The sequence below is a fragment of the Apteryx mantelli genome, chromosome 22 (genome assembly GCF_036417845.1).
Source record: "Apteryx mantelli isolate bAptMan1 chromosome 22, bAptMan1.hap1, whole genome shotgun sequence".
In the NCBI taxonomy this organism is placed as follows: Eukaryota; Metazoa; Chordata; class Aves; order Apterygiformes; family Apterygidae; genus Apteryx; species Apteryx mantelli.
In genome coordinates, this window is record NC_089999.1 from 2,770,557 (window position 1) to 2,785,295 (window position 14,739).

Consider the following 14,739-nt stretch of genomic DNA (forward strand, 5'->3'; position numbering starts at 1 on the left):
CCCACTACAGTAATAAATCAGCTTCAGAAAGGGGAAATACATAAAAAAAAAAAACTTTTTCTGAGGAAGTGAAAGGAAAAAGCAAGAAAAAAAAAAATCCAACCCCCCCCCAAAACTTTGCAGGTAATGTTGCTGGTTGTTTAAACACACTCTTCAGGGTAATGTAAAACTCAAACAAAAAAAACAGAAGGAGCTGGCAGACTTAACCAGCCAGTGAAAGACAGATTAGAAGTAAAAGGACATCCTTCGAAGAGGGGAAGTGTTTCTAAAGGACACAAACCCGAGGAGCTAAATGTAAACCTAAATTTAAAAAAGTAAAAAACAACAAGGCATGTCATGCAGTTTTTGAGAAAAGAAACGTTAAAAGATAAAAACCATGAAGACCTTTTGCAAACATCTTGAAGGCAGTCTGCCTGCTACAGAATCTGAAGGTCTGATAGATGTGCAAGATCATAACAAAAAAAGCAAAGCTATTTGCACTGGCTTTCACCAGAAAAGTGCATAAAGACGTTCCCATAACTACTCCTGTTTTACAAGGGACAAGTCAGAGGAAAAGAGTAATACGGAAACATCAGCAGTAGATATTTTGGAACTAACTGCTAGAAATGAAGAGTAACTTATCACCAGGACTAGATAATATTCACTCAACAGTTCTACAGCAATACAAATATGCACCAGGTGAATGATTAACTGAGATGTGTAAGCTATTGCTTACATTGGCTTTAGTGCCAGAGGCATGAAAGGTGGCAAACACGCTATCCGTTTTTTAAAAAGTCTCTGGGGAGAACGTGGGAAACCACTCAAGTCCAACTTCTGTACAAAGCAACTGACTGTCGCAGTTGGTACAAGAGTAAATATGGTGCACTTGGGAAGAGTCAACATGGCTTTTGTGGAGGGAAGTCACATGTCGCATATCTAGAGTTCCCTGGAGACATCACTGAACAAGCAGATACAGCTGATGTGGCTGACAGTGGATTTGGGTCTTCAGAAGTCTTTTCACAGGTTGCTCAAAGACTCTTAAAACAACTAAAATCCATGAGATAAGAAGGAAGTTCCTCTTGTGAAACAATAACTCTTTCAAAGAAAAAAGGCACACAGGTATAGAAGTTAAATGGTTATTTTTCACAACTTCGGGAGTCCTAAAGGGAGCCATGTTTGGCCCCGTGTTGTTCAGTATGTTCGCATGTCAAGTGGAAAAAGAGGTGAATGGTGAAGCGACACCGTTCATTCATGGGTGGCAGGACTGCAACACCCCTGGGACCACACCGACCCAAACCACCGAATGAAAAATTTTTTAAACACCATAAGGTTTGATCGCAGAAAAAGGCAGCTGTAAAACAACTGCATAAATCAACACAAGCCACACCTACAGAAAAGGACTGGCAAAGCCTCTTCTTACATGAAAAGTAACAGCCATGCCAAACAGAAGATTAATATGCAAAGAAAAAAAAACAAAAACCAACAACCAACAAAAGACACCCCCCCCCCCAAACCAGGTTTTATCACTGCAGGTGCTAGTAATCTTTGTGGACTTCTTGTCTACACATTCATATGGCAAATACAAGCAAGAATGCTAAGTATCACCCTTCCCATACAAGTTTTAATACCTTGCTCTGCTTGTAGAAAATTGTAACAAAATAAGAGAAAATATGAATTAAGATTGGTCACAGAAATGAGAAGATAACATCAGCTGTCTCAAACAGTAACACAAAACTCAGGACAACTTTTTCCGCATGAAATCAACAATAAATAAAATCACAACTGTAAAAAGACCAAAGCTGAAAACTGATATCAACACTGAAAGAAAGATGAGTATTTTTTCTTTTTAAGGGAACTATGTATAAACAAATCCCACTAGCATTACAGCCAATAAGAAAGTTTCTAGCTCAGACAACATGGGGTCATTGGATGGGGTATTTCAGAACATGTACAATTTTCTAGGTACACAAGTCACTGAAGATGCGAGAGCCATTGTGAGATTACGTAATAATTTTATTATTACTGTATGCTGAAATAGTATACTTTTATCAAGACCGAAAAAGTGGTTATTATATGCCTATATTGTTCTAATTTTATGATGGCTGTCGCCAGGAAGAAGATAATAGTTCCCAGATAAGAACATCTCGGAACAAACTTGAAAGAAAACGAACAAAGCCATTACTTTGGAGTATCCTGTCTCTAGCAACATTGTTTTGTTAATAGTGGGAAATAAAAGATAAAAGAACTATAAACAGTTAAAAAGTAACCTGATTCCTGTGAATAGGGGCAGGTGGTAATGATCAAAAGCCAAAGCAGGATTTAAAGACACACTCCCTGGAGCAGCAAGAGAGAACTGGTTTTTGAGTTGCACAAGCAAATTACACCACCTTTAAGATCTTGGGATGTCTGCAGGAAGCTGAGACCTGCCAGGTTCCCCAGAAAGGAACTCAGCAGACACTAGGAAAGTAAAAACAGGCCTGCATCTAGCTTGCTGAGGTTTGTTTCAAGTTTTCTTCCCCGTCTTGTTCAAAAATAAAACATCTGTCTTTAGAGAAGGCTGCTATATTACTGGCCATAACTCCCAGGAAGTCAAACACAGATGGTTAATCTAAGTTGAACTTTCTGAAACATTCGGAGGGAGCCACATTCCAAAATCTAGTAGTGGGGGAAATGCCTGACTGCCTTCACAGACACGGAGTGACTCTAGCTAGGCTAGGGACAGGTTATGCACTCCAAGACTGAACAGTTCAGAAAACCAATTTTTATTTGATATGCTTGGATAAACTGCATAAATACCATCAAGAAAGTCATGTAACAGTCCAAAAGCAATGATGTGGTCAGTATGTCCAAGTGGAAATTGTAAATCAAACCCCAAATATGGTGCTTGATGCTCGGATTTCTGAGGAAGCAAATGAGAGAACAAAACAGGCAGAAAATGGCCAAATTCCACCGGGATTTCCCCAAGCCAGTGTTCCTGAGGCTTCTCAGAGACCCCGAAAAACTGGTGATCTGGAACCATCTGACATACAGATGATGGGGATGCCTTTACTAACAGAAGCAGAGAAAAGACTGAGGGATACAAGTCATTTCAAGAAAAGGGATGCAGGGCATTCAGAAATGCATGTCAGTCAAAGCTTAATAAAAGCCCGCTAACTGTTGGCTTAATGCCACCTGCTGCAAAGAATGTGGAAGCACTTTAAGAGCTCCTCTACTCTTCTCCAAGAGTAGAAAACACAGGTTAGAATCACTGTAGTGCTGGTGGGAAGGACCTTCTAGGGATCTCCACTCCAACCTCACACTCACAGTGGGACCACCCTCAACACTAGATCAGGGTGGCCATGGCTTTGTCTAGCTGACATTTGAAGCCCTTCAATGATGGACATTCCCCACCTCTCTGGGGACCTGTCCCAGGGCTGCATCACCCCCCTGGAGAAGGATTTTTTCCCCAATGTCCAGTCTGAGCCCCCTAAGCTGCAAATTGTGGCCATTGCCCTTAAATGTATTATCCGCCACTGCCAGAAGTGTTTGGCTCCATCACCTTCGTAATTGCCTTTCAAGCAGTTGTAGGCTGCAAGTAGATCACCATTTAGCCTCTTCTTCACCAGATTAAACAAGCCCAGCTCATTCCACCTCTTCTTACAGGCTATGCTCCCTACACTTCTGAACATCTTGACAGCCCTCCACTGGTACGTCCTCAGTTTCTCAGCAGCCTTCCTTAACTAGGCTGAACAGCTGCCCTCCTTTACAGAAACTTGGTATTTTTTCCATTTCAAACACTGTGAGAATTTTAGAGAAAATGACTGACTAGAAAACCAACCCTGTGATGGAGGAATTCTCCAAGACTACAAAATGTCTTCAAGGATGAACCATACCCACTACATTATAAACTGCGCATCTCAGCATTTACAGCAACTGATGCTAGCTCTGATGTTTGGGGTGTATTTCTTCTCCAGTTCCCTGATTTGAATGGAGGAAGGAAAGAGGACCCAGCTCATACGCTGATCTGCCTGACACTTATCAGGGCCAAGGAGGAGTACTGGCTAGTGGTCTGATTCATTCACTGCTCTGCACAGGGCTTGTGATGGGGAAAAAGAAAAGGAGAGAGAGTGGGGAGAGCCTGATAGCAAACTACTCACTTGTAATTGTTGTTGATGTCAGAGACTCGCCAGACATTCTGCAAGTCAAAGCCCATCCTCACCAGCTCCATCTCAAATCGGTATCTCACATGGTCGCCTGGAAGAGCAGAGCACAGTATATTTACTGACAGCTAAGCAGAACTGATGAAATTTAAACTTATTAGTTGCAGCTTCATAGTAACTATCAGAGGTCTGGACAGAAACCACAGGCCATCTGGATGGCAGGGGCATTGCTTAAGATGCCAGAAAGACTTGCCTTTCACAGGGGTTCCTCTGCTTATTTTGCAGTGTTAGATCTCAGTCTCAGAGCACAAAGTGGCATGGGAACAGCCTTCCTATGTTATATCTTAATATAAATATTGAAAAGCTCTTTGCTTCATTCATACCCTGTGGCACCAATTTCCAAGGTAAATTTATTTAGGCTAGAGAAAAATATTTTCTCTAAAGAAGAGTCACCAAATATCTCCTAATTTCTTGTGTTCGAGACAGGGAAAGAACATGTATTTTACCTTTCCTCTACCAGTTCCTTTTGAGTACTTCTCTTCTGCCATTCTAGTCATCCCCCCATCTCTCCATATCAACCTGTGTATGGACATTTCATTTGTTTTTTCTCCTCTTATACCAGCACATTTCTAAGTCTAAAACTAGGTTTACCATTCATTTTAATCCCCTTTCGTTCATGCTGAAGCAGTTTAAAAGACAAACCAACTGAAAGTGAACTTCATGTTCAGGAGAGGGCAAACTGTTGATCCACAGGAGGGCACCATTACAATATTGGTATTATGTGTTCAAATGTTTTACTTTTGCCTGTGTATGAATGAACCACTTCTCTGCAGACCTGATCACAGGGATGTCATGGCATTTCTAGGTGTAGGAAAAGAGATGTAGACAGAATCATATTAATTATGATGCCTCAAAGCTGATTACATTTACTATCCAGGGACAAGATTGCTTGATCTCTCTCATCATCATGATGAAAGTACCCAAGTATGGGGTGTTTTCTTCATTCACACGGAGAAAGGAACAGGAGACTTATTTGTTGCTGTCTTAAGGGCTCCTTATTGTGATTAGTATTCATTTTACTGTTCTTATTATCCAGCTGCATCCAGACATCAGCTAGACATCTAGGTAATCTGGGGCCACACACAGTGTGCCCTTGAGCAAGATGGACTTGGGCTATGGCCACAGCAGAACGTAATACACAGCAATAATTAGGAACAATGGTTCAAGTTATATATGCTGCTCTTCTGAACAGAGCAGCATGCGGACAGGCGAGCAGCATGGGGACAGGCCACAAGCTTACCTGGACGGCAGAGATGCGCATGTTGATCCTCCTCATCAACACAGACTCCTAAGCACCACGCATGGTAGGCAAATGCAAAGAGGTCCTCAGGCTTAGCAGGGCGGGCAATGGCTCGAGTTAGCCTCTTCAGCCACTCCTGGCACTGCTTAAAGGTGGAGAAATGGCACCTGCAAACACATATGTATACCATACTCAGAGGGTACATATATCCAGCCAAGCTGTATGGACAGGGACCTCTATTCCATGCAACAGGAAAAAGGAGTAAAACACCAAGTCTTTTTTTTTTTTTGGGGGGGGGGGGGAGGGAGGAAGGAGAGAGAGAGAGAGAAACCTTGGCCACAAACAGCTCTTTGAGGGCTTGATTCCAATGGCAATGCAGGGGGAGATGACAAAGCTGATCATGGTAACTGGCTTGCAGTGGTCTCTACACTATAGCAATAAAACAGATACCTGATTACTTTGGAGTCCTTGCAGACAATGTGAAGCTGGAACATATCCCGGCACTCCACGCTTTCCATCATCCTCAAAGGCACCTGCAATGGACAGATGTAAGGCATGACAAGACATATCACGTTAACAATCATGTCTGCTTTGCTCTTAGTTCCATCAGGCCCAGTCATGGCTCTATGAATAATCATCAGCATCTAGCTCACACTACAAATCCACTCCCAGGTTTATGAAGCTTCATGATCCAGTCTCCTCCAAGAAGTACTACTCTGATTCCTCTGCTCTCCCTGGGCAGTCTCCCACCATGGGTCAGTTGTTGACTAAATGGCATCCACACAAGCAGGGTAACCCCAGAGCCAAACAAAGACTGCAATAAAAGACGGCAAGTCAAGAGACAGCAAGAGAAAGCCTCAGATTCCCAGCTGACTCTCAAAAGGCTGGCCTCAGTGCAAGAGAAATCTCATGTAGGCTGGCCTCCAAGACACCTTAACAGTCTTAAAATTCCCAAGTTTAGTGTTTGAATAAAAAAGAACAGCAAGGGAAAGACCTGATTATCATCCACAGAAGAACCCCATCCACACACCAGCATAGCAGTCTTCACCTCATGCAGCAGCAGGACAGCAGCTGCACGACCAGCAGTAATAACAAGAGAGAACATCAGGCTTGGCATCTTTCAAGAGGCACAGCTCCTGAGGCACAGCTCATGGAAGTAGGTTATGTCCCACTGAAATACCACAAGAGATTATGGTTCAAGCAGCAGGAACAGGCAGACCAAGACTTACATTGATCACAGAATCCTTAAATTTTATGTGAAGCCGGTAGTTGGAGATGGCGATCACAGCATCGTTTGCATGGCCAAGATACTCCACTCCCTCACCCTGCAACACAGTGAAAGGGACCTGGAAGAGAAACATCACTAATTCAAGACATATGCAGAGTATTTTGCGCACTATAAATGCCAAGAGCCACTCTTCCTACTGCCTCTGCAATGCATCTCCTGTGGGAAATCAGTCACAGTAACGTGGTTTTCGTGCACTGCTGAGAGCAGACAACAGCACAAAAGCAGACGGGTACCTGTTCCCCAGCCCCACACGATGAATCTCCTTCCACAGACGCCTCAGGAAATACTGAGCAGCTACTGAGTCAGATAAATACCTGCAGAGGAAAGGTGTGCACCACAAATGCTGCGTATACTGATCACGGGCCTTTGGCAGTGAGGGTATCGCATGGAGGGAGAGGGTGTTATGGTCCCTTTCAGACAGGGCAAGCACAACTCTGCCACAAACAGCGTGACAAAGGAAACAAATCATGGACGCAGCTCAGGCCTAGCAAGGGCCCTCTTTGGGAGGTGCTCTGCACAGTTCCAGACAGCGCCTGATGAAATCAGAATAATTTGCCCCAAGGCAGAGTCGCATACACGATCCTGCTGTGACATTTAAATTAATGAGACTACTAGCAGCATCATGAGACCCACTGGTACCAACCAAGGCAAATAAATGAGTCAAAGTTTAGACCAATGTCTGCTAACAATGCTGTGATGGAATCTCTGTACATAGTTATTTGTATGACTGTGATGGAGTTAGCAAAAATAATAGAAAAAGAATCTAGGTAACAGATACACCAACTGTCTGTCTGTCTGTCTTTCCCTATCAGCCAGGACATGCTCTAGCTATTTTTAAAACAGGAGATCCTGGTAGACAGCCAAGTTTAATGTTTTTTTCCTTGTATTAAAAAGAAGGCAGACCAGCATAAAATTCATCCAGCCTCTTTTCCTTTCTACCCTTCTTTCATGCCCCCTTTTCCTTAGCTAAGTAAACTCTTCATTGTTCCCTGGATGCTACCTACACTAGGTGATTTTGGTGACCAATTAGCAAAAATGTCGCAAAGATTCATCATTTCAGCCAAAGCCTTTTACTTGCCAGACAGGGCATTTGATGAAACCATTCATTATACTGTAATTAGAACAAGTCTGACCATGTTGTCATTTCTAAGCTATTTCTATGGCTTTGGTATATGCTGCCTAAAAACTGAATTTCCTGGATTCCAGACTTCATGTGGCAATCATACTAACAACCTCTCCCTTCCTAAGTTACTTGTAGATGTTAACAATCCTAAAGTGGCACCTGTCTGAAAATCATTTAGAAATTTTAATTATCTGACATAAAGAAACTGTATTCTCTTTACTTCTGCAGTTTACTTTGCGTGCTTGCCAACACTGTTTTTAGTTGGCATGTTTCTTGTGCTTATGTGGCTCTTTCACACAGAAACAGAAGGGAGAGAGATTCTTTAAAAAAAATGGGAGAGTAAAATTATAAGAGCTGATAAAGGGAAATCCTGGAATAAACTTGCAGATGTCTGAATACAGTTTGTTATCAAGTCAATGGTATCTTTTTAGATTTCACTTCATATTAAGATAGCAACAATTTACTGAATGCAGGTTAGCATTTGGGAGGGGTGAACTTTGAGGTTCTCCATGCGGAAGACTGAAGTAGGTTATGCTGTTCTCCAGGTGGTCTCAGTTCAGAATCATCTTAGAGAATTTGCCTTTCAAAGACTACAGACCTGCAGCCTTGACCCCATGTTTCTGTGCCCCTCCTCAGTCTGTGGGCACTTGGCATGTTTCCTACACAGTCAATCCTCCAGTTGCCACATTTTAATCCTTGCTTTTATCAGGAGTAAGCAGCACCATTTACCAAGACACTGCCAATCACAGAGCAAACAAATACTGCAGCAGCCATAAGAACACACAGCGTGAGCTTGGCTAGAGCCACAGGAGGAGGAGGATGCACACTGGGACAAGGTGGCAGTGGACAATGTTAAAGGAAGCAAGAAACACCAGGAGGTTTTGGCTCCTGCAATTCAGACTACTATCGTTGCTGCACAGCAGCAACTGTACCTGGGTCTCTTTCAAGGGCCTTTTGCAGCAGGAGGCTGGCACCATAAGGAGGGTTCTCTTTCCAACAGCTCTGCAGCAGGAAAATGCTAGGAGCAATGTATATTAGGGCTAGATCAGTTGTTGCAATATGACATGCTATTGCCATACAGAACACAATCTAACTCTGATATTCTACCTGTCCCAGAGAGGGCCTGTCTGCTGCAGAGAGCCTCACAGTGTCACAATTTCTCACTGTCAGCACAGGCAGAGGACAGGGAATACCCAGAGCAGCTCTGTGTTGCATCATACTTCAGCCATATTTCCAAGCAGCAGATGCAATGCTGTACAAATCACAGCATCTTGGCAGGGCTGGAAAGGCAGGGCCAGAAAGGCAGGGCCAGAAAGGAGAACAGCACAGCCGTCAACAGCCTCCATGCACACAGTAGGAACCACCATCCTGAATGTGACCTATAGCACTGATGAACCTGCGGCCTCCAGAACACGTCTTGGACTGGAAGTGCTCTCAGGTTTCACACTACCCCCCGAAAAAAAAAAAAATCAAGCCCGCCACATGCAAAAGTGGTTGGTTTCCATTTTCTTACTTCCTTACCTGCAATGACTCTTCCTCCTTCACAAGCTCTTTTGGGGGGAACAAGTCCTTGGCCTGGATATACTCCAAACTAGGAGGGCCTTCCTCACCCTGCATGGCAAACAAAAACAAACATTGAGAGACTGGCCCCAGCCTCCACTTCAGTGCATGCGACAAAAAAAGCAAAATCCAGGCTGCTGAATCCTCCTGGCACCCTGATGCACTCTCTGCAGGATCCCCTGGAGCTGTGCATGGAAATGCCTTTTCCACCTCAGGACAGTACCTCTCTGACACTGCAGGACCCCAGTAATTTTTCCTGTTGTTGCAAATACCCCGACACAAAGATAAATCTTAAGCAGCTAAGTCAAGGCTCTTCCAACAGCCAAGCAGATAAACTTCGATGATGCATAAGAGCTCAGCACATCAGATTGATATGACAGTATTTTGTCCGGTCATGTCAAAGGTTACCCCCATTACCTTTATTATGGAACCACAGCAGAAACTCTGTAACACAGAGGGTTTCCATCTACATTCTGACTTCTACCTACTCTTTTCCCCTGTTACTTTTACAAAGAACTCCCTTCTGGGAGTTTTTATTTTCACTCGTAGCCCAGAGAAATCTGGGAAGAGCTTGAAGCTTTTTGAAGAGATTATGAAATGTAATCCCACAACCATTGCATGCAAGTATATCCAACTCACAGCATGCACTACTGATTGTTGACAACACCAAAGCAGGGTGTTTTTCCTCAGGGCAGCTGAAAATGTCTAACCTGCTAAGATGGAAACTCTGGAGATTCCACAAAGGCCTCAGAGAAGTGGTCTGGGAGGACATGGAGCTGGGATGCAAGCACTACAGAAGAATGTCAGGAAATGAACTGCCAAGGGAGCATATGTATAATTTCCTTTATGAGCCTAACACTAGTCTGAGAGAAGTAACATGATGTGGGCTTACTCCACGTTTGGTAGCCAATCTACAGGTCTCCTTATTTCAAGAAGTAAGTACCCGCTATCCCTGGAAAAGTGGACGAGAGCGTCTCAATTTGGGCTTGTGAATCTTCAGTCAATTCTGAAATCTCAGTCCTAATTCTTAGCTGACCCTCACCCATATTCTGCCAAACTACCAACTCATTCCACAAATAAGCAGGTATCAGACACTCAGTATAAAGGATGTTCATTGCTGGGGGTCAAGAATGCCACTGATTTGACATGTTGAAGTATGTCAATGTAGGAACATTTTCTTTAGAATGCCCCTTAAAAGCTAGTTCCTTCTACAATCTCACAAGTTTTTTCTAATTACAGATCCACTACAAGATCTAGCATTTATTAGGAAATGCCCCATTCTGCAAGCATTAGACAAAAAAAAATTAAAATAAAATACCTTTCTGGCTAAGTCATCTGGGCTAGAATCCCAAATTTTGACTTGAGGACCCTACTCTTCTGTCTCAGTTGTATTTAAAATGATGCCAAATCACCTCACGTTTTCACTGGAGATTAAAAAGAAACAGATTCCAGCATTCCCTTGCAGGCCACATTCAGTGCTGAATGTAAGACTCGGAAGCATCCTCCTCCTCTTCTGAAGGCTCAGACTGTGTGCCCCAAACACTCTGCAAAAGCAGAGTGCTTCTAGCAGACCCATCGTCCTGGGACGACAACGGACCGGCCAGCAGCACATATTTGTGGAGACCCAGATGGGTCGAGGCTGGCAGACACTCACACCTCATTGCCCACCAGCACAACCCAGCTTGAAGCACTCCCTGGATACCAAATGCAGGGCAGCGAGAACCTCAGCCTGCCTCCTCGGGAGCCACTGCAAATGTGCAGTGGGCTCCAAAGAATCCACTTGTGCCCAAGCTGTCCGTCTAGGAAGTATAAAACTCATCACCAATCCCCACTGTAAGCAAAGTCACTGCACTTCCTTACCCACTCACCAGGTACCCATGCATAACTAAGAGGGGTGCAGGGAGATGCATCTGCTCCACTAGCCACTGGTTCCATGCAGCGGAAGCTCTCTGGAGACTACAGAGGAGCCAGGGGTCTTGCATACCACTGGCTAGCTCAGATATTGAGCTAGGAGTCCAGGAGAGCACAAAGGAAAGGTGGAGCGCTGTGAGCCAGTGTGTCAGCGCACACAAGCAGGGCCTGCAGCCAGGGAACAGAGAGATCCTCTCCTGCAGCCACCACTTTGCAGCTCACAAAGAAATCCCTGTGAGTAGCAGTAACTGGAACAGAGCAGCCTGAGATCTCTTCACCGGCCTAGGTGTCCTTCAGGTCTTGCTAGTATGCAGCATAGGATGGGCGGGGAGCTCAGCATCTCATCCTGCCATAACCTCTTCCCAGGGCATCAACAGGGTGAGGAGCTCAGGACCGCTCTCCTTTCACAAGCTCACGATCCCCTCAAGCCCTCAGACTAATCCTTTTGGCCACAAGACCTTCTGGGGAGCTTTCTGTAGGAAGGGGTCTCAGATCTCCTCCGAGCAAAACTTCTTTTCCAGATGCTATCAAAGACAGGGAGCTCAGGACCCTCTCCTACTGTTAAGCCTTCCCAGTAGTGTCAGTATGGGAGGGAGTCTTGCACACTCCTTTCTTGGATGGTGCAGCCAGGGTAAGAGCACGGAGATCCCCTGGGGTCTGTTGCTCTCACATGGTAATTTTCCAGCTACAGGCAGGGACCAGCTGGAGCCTACGTGGCACAGCACACTCATTCGGGCCTTCCGGCTGACTCAAACCGCTGGGCCGGTCACTGCTGTGCCCTTGGACCCAGGCATGGGAGCAGCACAGGAATGATGGGGACCACGGCTTCTCCCGGGAGCATGCAGATTCGAAGAGGAGGGGATTCCCCCTTCACAAAGGAGAAGCCATCAGGACACAGCAGCACATCAAGCCAGGCAGATCCAGAGCAGGGAGGATCTGCAGGCAGCCCAGCCTCAAGGACAGGCCAGATCTGGGGCAGCTGGCTCAGCCTGGGAGCCGGCGAGAAAAGCTGGCTTATAGCCCTGCTTGCAGACAAGGAGCAGACAGGCTGCAGGGAAGAGAGGAGGAAAAAAAGCACTTACAAAGCAGTTGAGCATGGAGCAGGAGACACGGCCTGGCAGACTCATGTTCATTTCCAGAGGTGGCAGCTGGGCCGGGCACATACAAGCAGCATCTCCTTTCTCTGACCCTTTACTGCTACCTGTGATGGCTCCGAAATAGTCACACACCGATCAGCACAGCTTCCCCACTCCTCCGCGAAGGGCAGGAGCATCCCTGCTGCAAGCGGCTGGAGCAGGTGCGCCCGCTGCTTCGGCTGCTGCTGACAATGGAGGGAGGGAGGGCGGAGGACGGCCAGACTCCACCTACCTCCGAAGGAAGCAGAGTATGGCTCTGCCATCTAAGTGTCTCCCTGCCAGACTAGACAGAAAATGGAGAAACCGACAGAGCCAGCCTGAAGGGATCACCCCTCCTCTCCCCCTCCCGTGCGGCGCTGGCATCCTGCTGACACGCGGATCCTAGCGACACATCCCCCTTTTCGCAGGGCTGTGAGCAGAGCGGAGAAGCTTGCCGGGAGATGCAGTCCAGCTTGTGGTGCTCCTCCCCAGCAGCACCTGCCACACGCCTTGTGCCGCACTGATGGCGCGTGCAGGAATGTGCAGAACAATAGCAGCGAAGAAGCTTTGTGCACCAGCACCGAGCCCTCCTCCCCAGCACGCGTTCAGGGCTCAGGTGCTGGCTGCTTCTTTCGGACACTCGACCCTAGAAACCGGGAACTTCCTGCTGCAAATCATCACTTACGATCCTCCTGGCAGCACAGCAGCTTCCTAAAGTCCTCTCCACATGGTCAGGAAAGGAAGGACAAAGGGACTGTTGTCCCACTTTCACAACCTGCAGGCTTTGCTAAAATATTCTTGAGTCTTTAAGTTATTCCTCCCTGGGACCTCCTGTGTGCAATGGGATTAGCTGGATGTTTTCAGCTCCTGCCAGCACTAGAACACCTAGGCTCATGCCCTGGTGTAGACTAGACTTCATGGGGCCACCAGCAGCCCTTTCCAATCACTTGGACAGTTAGTTCCAATGGGAAGTTTCACTAACTCCAATTTAGCAATGGTTGCAGACAACAAGGAATGGCCTTTGGTGCAGGAAATGCTGTGGAGCTGAACACATAGCTCCTCGCTCTGGCCCCTGAAAAGCTGGCTTTTACTACCTGTTGTTAGTCAAGACCATGAGCAAACAGCAAGTTCTCTAGGTCATGGCTGCACCCACCTCAGAAACCATACTGAGAGCAGCCTCTTAGGAAATATGACATCTCCATTTCTAGCACCACCTGTGATTCTGCCCTCTACCTCCCACTGTTGAGAAGGCAGCTGGGATTATCTGGGCTTCTCTACCTTAACACCTTGCTCAGTTCAGGCATCAGCAGCTCCTGACAGAGAAAAGTGACAGTGAATAGGATCCTTGTTCAAAACAATTTTCCTGGTGGCTGTACTGGAAGCCAAAGGGTAACAATCAGACCCCTGGGGTGTCTTGTACAGTTTGGTGACAGAGATCAACATGCATAAGACAGAAATAAGGACCAAAAATGAGAATCTTTTGCTCAAAAAGCAAAAGAAAAATCTAGCACTTCATTAATCCTCAAAAGGCCAGGCTGAATCATACTAGCTCTTCTGCTCTGGGACCACAGCACCCTATCAAAACAGAACACAGCCTGCAGCCATTAAGCTCCTCATATACCTAGTTGCCCAATTCACCAACAGACAGCTCTAATTAGCAATACCAAGAGCAGACCAAATGTTTTTCTGAAGTCAGATAAAGGATTTGGACATTTCTCCACAAAAAGTGGAAGGGTTAAATTATTCTGAGCAGCCTTGCTCAAGGGACAGCTTTGCAACACCCAGGTCTGCTGCCTTTTGTCACTGCAGGGCACCAATGCCCAGGCCAAAGCTGCTGAGAAACCAAAACTACAGATTACTCCAAAGTCCACATAGTCATGCAGGCTATGCTGTTCAGATGCTGAAGGAGAAAGAGTCCTAAAAGAAAATGCTGCCATGCCTGGTACCATGCTCCCCCCGGCTCCACCATTTACATGGTGGCTGGTACTTGGGTGGACAGCACACACTACCCAGCCCCAGAGGCACCCAGCTCCAGCTGGTACCCACAGGCTCTTCTGTAATAAAATTGCTGAGCCCTACACAGGAGATATACAACCCTACATGTATTTGCTTTACATATAAAGTCAACACATAATTAGAACAGAGGTTTACGAGCAAGATTACTGATTTGTAACATGTTGTATTTTGGCCAAGTCTGAACACCAGGAGAGGTGCCTTGCTTCCCTCAGGTCCTACTTGCAGGCAAATGCCAGCAGCCTGCTGAAAAACAGAAGTAGAAGGTGGCAGGAATCTTTTGTTCTAGAAAGAGTGTAGCTATAAAAGCT

At 45.7% G+C, this 14,739-nt stretch overlaps 1 protein-coding gene across 3 annotated transcripts in view; it reads right to left on the bottom strand.

Annotated features, from left to right (window-relative positions):
- Positions 1-14,739, bottom strand: part of MTMR4 (myotubularin related protein 4) — a 61,710-nt gene that overhangs the window by 17,412 nt on the left and 29,559 nt on the right. For all 3 annotated transcript variants that reach the window (XM_067309539.1, XM_067309538.1, XM_067309540.1), the window contains exons 3-7: positions 9,351-9,440; positions 6,648-6,764; positions 5,869-5,951; positions 5,419-5,585; positions 4,116-4,212 (exon numbers count right to left, since the gene is read on the bottom strand). In XM_067309539.1, coding sequence (XP_067165640.1) covers positions 4,116-4,212; positions 5,419-5,585; positions 5,869-5,951; positions 6,648-6,764; positions 9,351-9,440 — 554 coding nt within the window. The remainder of the gene's footprint in view (positions 1-4,115; positions 4,213-5,418; positions 5,586-5,868; positions 5,952-6,647; positions 6,765-9,350; positions 9,441-14,739) is intronic.